General features: G+C 35.4%; 1 protein-coding gene across 1 annotated transcript; it reads right to left on the bottom strand.

Annotated features, from left to right (window-relative positions):
* Positions 1 to 1,513: 1,513 nt before the first annotated feature.
* Positions 1,514 to 4,956, bottom strand: hoxb8b (homeobox B8b). Its single transcript, XM_022668910.2, has 2 exons — positions 4,078 to 4,956; positions 1,514 to 2,285 (listed from the first exon to the last, which is right to left on the bottom strand). Exons 1-2 carry the CDS (start codon positions 4,499 to 4,501, stop codon positions 1,981 to 1,983), a joined length of 729 nt encoding a protein of 242 aa, XP_022524631.1. The 5' UTR covers positions 4,502 to 4,956; the 3' UTR covers positions 1,514 to 1,980.
* Positions 4,957 to 6,242: the final 1,286 nt, after the last annotated feature.

Below are 6,242 nucleotides of genomic sequence, written 5' to 3'. Positions count from 1 at the left end.
CCCTTTCCTCTGAGGACAAACCCCCTCCTTACAACCGGAAAAGGAGCTGACAGTAGGAAGGAAGAGAGAAAAGAAAAACAATTCACACAAAAGGGATTTTTATTGTACCCTTTTCACGTACACTCCTAAGTGCAGACAATAAAAGGACAATTTAACAACAATCAGGTGCTTCCATATACATCAAGCAGGGTGTGGACTACGTTAAGCAGGACAGCAGTGGACTTCCACATGTGTCTGATTAATCATTACTCTCTTTATGTTAGTAATCACAGAAAGTATGGGGTATTATAGCACTTCACTTTCATACCCACTGACTATCCACTGTTTCCATATACATCAAAATAACCCCTTATTCAATTACATCAAACTAGCACATCAATGTATGCATTAATGTCAGAACTTTACTGCAGTTTATTAAAGTACACACAACATCACAGGAAAAAGCACAGTTCCTGTTATACAGTTCTCTTGTCCAATTGTCCTATATCTAACATAATGAGGCTCAGAAAATATTTTCTCTCTATCTTTCAGGCACAGACAGACATTTAATATATGCTGTTATACTATACTATCCACTGTAATTCTGAGAAGAATTATATAATATTATTTCGTTGTATTAAAGTCAACTATTGCGTTACTTTTTTTTGCTGTAACTTTGGGTAGGATAGAAACGTAATTTCTATCCTCTGTATGTCCTGTACATAAGCAGTACTGACAATAAAACTACTTGACTTGACTTGACTTGAATTAATCTATTGAAATATTTTGAATTTAATTCTTCTTCTTCTTCTTCTTCTTCTTCTTCTTCTTCTTCTTCTTCTTATTATTATTATTATTATTATTATTATTATTATTATTATTATTATTATTATTATTATGGTTGTTATTATTATTATTATTATTATTATTATTGTTTTCATTATTATTATGGTTGTTATTATTATTATTATGGTTGTTATTGTTGTTATTGTTATTATTAATAATAATATTAATATTAACATTACTCGCTTGTGATGCTACTGAAAACAGAAGATACCTCGTTACCAGGTACCACACTAACTATCTTTTCACTTTACCACAAAATGAACAACAGATTATAAGAGACAGTTTACATGCCCTGACCATTTATTTATCCATTCTCACATTAATATTTATTTTTATAATTCAAGGAAAGCATTAAGGCTTCAGTATGTCCTTGAAAGAGCAGCTGCACTAGTGCTCAGTAGTGGAAACGTTTCATAATGTGTCCTCAAAATTAATGCACTGAATTTACATGATTCGTATCTGTATATGATTTTGACATGAACACAATATCAACAGTCTTTGCACAACGTATTTTTTCATGTTTTTTATTGTACCATTTCACGTACACCTATTACTGCAGACAATTAAATAACAATTAAATAAACGTTCGCGTTTGAAGCAGGACACATTGGGTGGGTTTACACACAGTTTGATTAATCATTCCCTCATCAGGGGATTGTTCACCTCTCCACTCCCTTATATATATATATGTATATAAGGTAGAGGAGGCAGAAGGTTACATGTCTCAAATACAATGTCCTACTACATTATATTGCTACGGTATAATTACATTGCATTACATGGCAATTTCACAAATTAAACCGTTTTAAAACCACATTTTCCCGAAAATTTTCGACACAATTGTCAGATACGCTGTCATTAGTGCCGAAATCGCTTATCACTTATATAGCAATATACATACTATACTGCTAATACAACTTGTAACTGTGTCATGAAAATGATTGTATGTCTTTAATAACAAATAACAACAGTGTCCTACAGTGCCAAAAATCTGATCCTTTCTTTTAAGAAACTGTCCAGTCAAGTAATCTGGTAAGTATATATATATATATATATATATATATATATATATATATATATATATATATATATATATATATATATATATATATATATATATATACACGTCACATCTTGTCTTTGACATTCATTTTCTTAAAGTGGCGTTTCCTTCTTTTCAGCTATGTGGGTTGCAGTGTCCTCTGCGCGCTGGCACCACTGTTTTTCGACTTCCTCTTGCTCATCTCTGCTGCTGGGGAACTTATCTCTGTTGTTCTCCTTCTTCCACTTCATCCTCCTGTTTTGAAACCAAATCTTCACCTGTCTCTCTGTCAGCGCGAGTCCACGCGACACCTCCGCTCGCCTCCTGCGGCTCAGGTAGGGCCGGTACAGAAACTCCTTTTCCAGCTCCAACGTCTGGAAGCGGCTGTACGTCTGTCTGCCTCGCCTCCTCCCCCCACCTGAGGGGTAGATAATGGTTCAATTAAACATTGGTTCAACCAAGCATTATATATATATATATATATATATATATATATATATATATATATATATATATATATATATATATATATATATATATATATATATACACACATACAACTCTGGAAAACAATAAGAGACCACTTAAAAATGATGAGTTTCTTTGATTTTACCAAATTGAAAACTTCTGGAATATAGTCAAGAGGAAGATGACCTGAACTGCTTGAATGTTTGCACCTGGAGTGGCATAAAGTTATTTAAAAACAGTGTGTAAGTGGAGGAGAACATGCCAAGATGCATAAAAACCCTGTAAAAACCAGGGTTATTCCACCAAATATTGATTTCTGAACTCTTAAAACTTTATGAATATGAACTTGTTTTCTTTGCATTATTTGTGGTCTGAAAGCTCTGTATCTTTTTTTTGTTATTTCAGCGATTTCTCATTTATGCTAATAGATACTCTAAATGACAATATTTTATTTATGTTGTCCATAGTTTATAGAATAAAATAACAATGTAATTTTTTATAATAACAGAAATAATAACATTTTAATAGTCAGAAACTTAAGTGGTCTCTTAATTTTGTTCCAGAGCTGTATATATAAACACACACACGGGTGTTTTGAAGGTGATGTATTCGAGTTTTTTCAATTTTCACTTCTCTCCACATGAAAATAGAAACATAACCTGTGATAAACCCCCCAATACAGGTATAGGAGATAAAACATTAACTTCACTGTTAGAGTACTGTTAGACTTAAGGAGCAACTTAAAATCATGCGGAAGTGGCTCTTTTTTCAATCACTCAATCAGTGAAGCTAACAAAAATTGAGATAACTTTGCAGACTGAGATTAAAACACTGTTAGGTCCAAATAATATTACTACCGAACTATTTTGGTGTCCCTAAAACCTAAATTCTTTAATGCTTCTATAGATGACAATTTAGAGAACCCTATGGATGCTTACATTGGTTGTTAAAGGTTGTACTGATGGGTAATCTCTTGTGAGTAGATTTTTTTATAGTTTCAGGACAATCGTTTTACTGACAATATAAAATCAGTGATTGCGCTGTGAGAAATAATATGAAGATGTAATCATCAGAACTCAAGTCTAAATGGGATTAAAGGAACCCCCATAAAGTGCTGTAGCTGAGAATATACACTGTTTAAGGTTCTTTGAGCGATGCCGCAGAAGAGCCACGTTTGGTTCCATAAACAGTATGTTTGTATTGGAGTGTGAAGAAATATATAGTATATATTTACATTTAGATAAAGTGAAAAATATTTAAACCTATTTAAACGGGTTATTCACAGTCACACGTCTATTTAAAAATATTGTTATTTATGAACACGAAAGAAGATATTTAAATACATCGCTTAAATAACCGTATAGCACAATTATTCAAAGTAGTGTAAATTAATGAATTATTCCCTTCAGTTCTAACGCCTACCCCGTGCTATTAAACGTAACAAATATGTAGTAAAGCTTTATAGACAGTCCCACAGTCAGATTAGGGCCTCCTGGAGAGTAAAGAAGCTCTACCATTCAGAATATTATTGTAGCGGTTCACCCAGGGGTAAAACTGAGCTGAAACTTTTTATAGAAGCACAAACTGAATTCAACTGTGCTTCCGGGGCTGAACAGAACTAACAAATGGAATTGCTGCCAATCTCTGGTCATAGCGCCCAATTTCACGTGTCATAAAACGTAATTGGGGGTAATAAGCGACTATACAGTCTGTCTAAGTGTCTTCAGAAGCAGGGATCTCACCTTGGGGTCTCATCCAGGGGTACAACTCGGCTGGATACACGGCTGCGCTCTCCAGGCCATCGCTCAGGCAGCTCGCCTTCAACCCGCAGTCTCCGAACTGCTGGCTTAGATTCGGGTCCGGAAGAGGGTAAAGGTTTTGTCCATTAGACCTGTCGTGCTCCAGCAGGTCTCCGCTAGGCTCTGCGTACGGTCCTGCGCTCTGGGTGTGAGAGGCGTGCGCGTGAATATAAGGCGATGCGCCAAAAGAGTAAAGGTCCTGGAACTGCGCAGCGTGGTGGACAGCAGATTCTGCGCTGTGTCCATAAAGTACAGACGGCCTGCCCCCCACATCCCCCGCGTAGCCAGACACCTCATAGTAGCTGGGGCGAAGCGAGTCATTTCCTTTTAGTTTGCTGAAGATAGAACTGACGAAATAGGAGCTCATGCTTTTAGTTGGTTAGTTTTATTTCACTTTTTCAGAACTAGCTGATATTTCTTAGAGTACACCCTCCTTCTTTAGTGCGCCGTCAGTCATGCGCTCCATACAAGAACCCAAAATGAACAAGTTCGCCTGTAGATAGCACCGACCCCAAAATGTCGTACATATCCATGTCAGCTCGTTTTCGAATTGCAGATTGATGATGGGTCTAGTGAAGGGCGCTCATGAACTACCCCAACCACTCCACTCATACCCACTCCACTCATCCTTCTTCCATCAGAGGTGCGTGAAGATGCGCTACTCCTGCAAGATCATAGTCTGATCATACAGAGACAATGAGGGAAAGAAAGAGAGAAAAAACAGAGACAGATAAGAGACGATGTGAGAGAGAGAAGGAAATGAAGGGAAAGAGGCGGAGGGAACAGACAGCGAGACAGAAGGAGAGATACAGACTGAGAGGCAGAAAGAAAAAGAGAGGGGGGGGGGGCTGTATTTGGATGGGACGAGGAGGGTGTAGAAGACGAATCCTGATGATGCCGCTGTTGGTAAATAGTTGACTCCAACACCATGTTTCGAACGGAGCATGTAGAGCGTGTTTGAGTTCTTAATTTACATTTAATCTCTCAGGCAAAAATACATTTTCTTCGGGATCCATGTCCACTGACAGTTCCGCGTTTTATTAGCATTCAGGTTCATAAAGACATTTTAGAGATAAAATACACATATATTTGTCACAATCTTTTTTCTGTTTTCTCCAAAAAATGTCAACGAACGGATTTTATTTGATTTATTTAATTTATTAAATGGTTTGTTATTTTCTTTAGTCGTAATACTTTATTTATTTAACAACGATAAACGATACATATACATTAAAAAACAAACATGATAAACCCCCGCCCTTCACGCATCACAAACAGGACTTTTCATTAAAGTTGTCAAAACACTTTATTGCTAATTGTACTACTGTGTATGACTATGTATTTGACCACGTTTAGTTTGGATTTGTTGATATTTTGATTTGTTAAGAAAGCGCAGACAGGATTTGTCGCAGCCCACTGTAAAGCAGCACCGCCGCCTTGTGGCAAAAATCAGAATTGCATTCTCCGTGCCTACATCAGCCAAAACTTATTAAATAAAATAATACTTATATATATTTAATTATTCGGTCACTTTTCTGGACTTACAAAATCAAGAGAATCGTGTTTTGCAAGACAAACCAAAGACAAGTCTACAAGTCTTCAGCACGTAAAATTGACCCACAGAGTCACTCCGGTAAAAGTGATCTCAGATCTTTGGGATTCAAAATTTTTCACAAATCTGGTTTCATAAAAATAAAACCTTTAAAGTGTTAAACCATTATCCACAGTCACGATTTATCTGACACGGTTTTAAAAATAAAATTAGGAAATTTGTTTGACATAATTTTTAGTCTAATTTATTAAAACGGACATTTCAGTATATAGTAGTAGTAGAATTAAAATGGGGTGGGGGTTAACTTCGTTCAACGGAAGTTTGTTTAAAAAACATTTATTTCAACTAATTTTGGTGCATTTCTATAGAGGCATTTATTCGCTATATGTTTTTATAGTGTATCCATATATTTAATTAAATGGATGTATGAAAATATTTTATTATTATTGTTTTACGATTATGATTATATAAAAATGATCATATTTCTTAAAATATTCATATATGACTACTTAATTTCTTAAAGTTTGAAAAAGTTCATACTTTTGACTAAAATGTT

The sequence above is a fragment of the Astyanax mexicanus genome, chromosome 15 (genome assembly GCF_023375975.1).
Source record: "Astyanax mexicanus isolate ESR-SI-001 chromosome 15, AstMex3_surface, whole genome shotgun sequence".
In the NCBI taxonomy this organism is placed as follows: domain Eukaryota; kingdom Metazoa; phylum Chordata; class Actinopteri; order Characiformes; family Acestrorhamphidae; genus Astyanax; species Astyanax mexicanus.
Note: the sequence above shows the minus strand (reverse complement) of the source record. Positions and strands in the feature narration are given on the sequence as shown.

Bases quoted from the DNA above. Each gene is read 5' to 3' on its own strand.
- hoxb8b (XM_022668910.2), bottom strand. From the start codon at position 4,501: ATGAGCTCCTATTTCGTCAGTTCTATCTTCAGCAAACTAAAAGGAAAT. The intron at 2,286-4,077 runs GTGAGATCCCTG...TCTACCCCTCAG, and splicing joins CCCCTGGATGAGACCCCAAG to GTGGGGGGAGGAGGCGAGGC.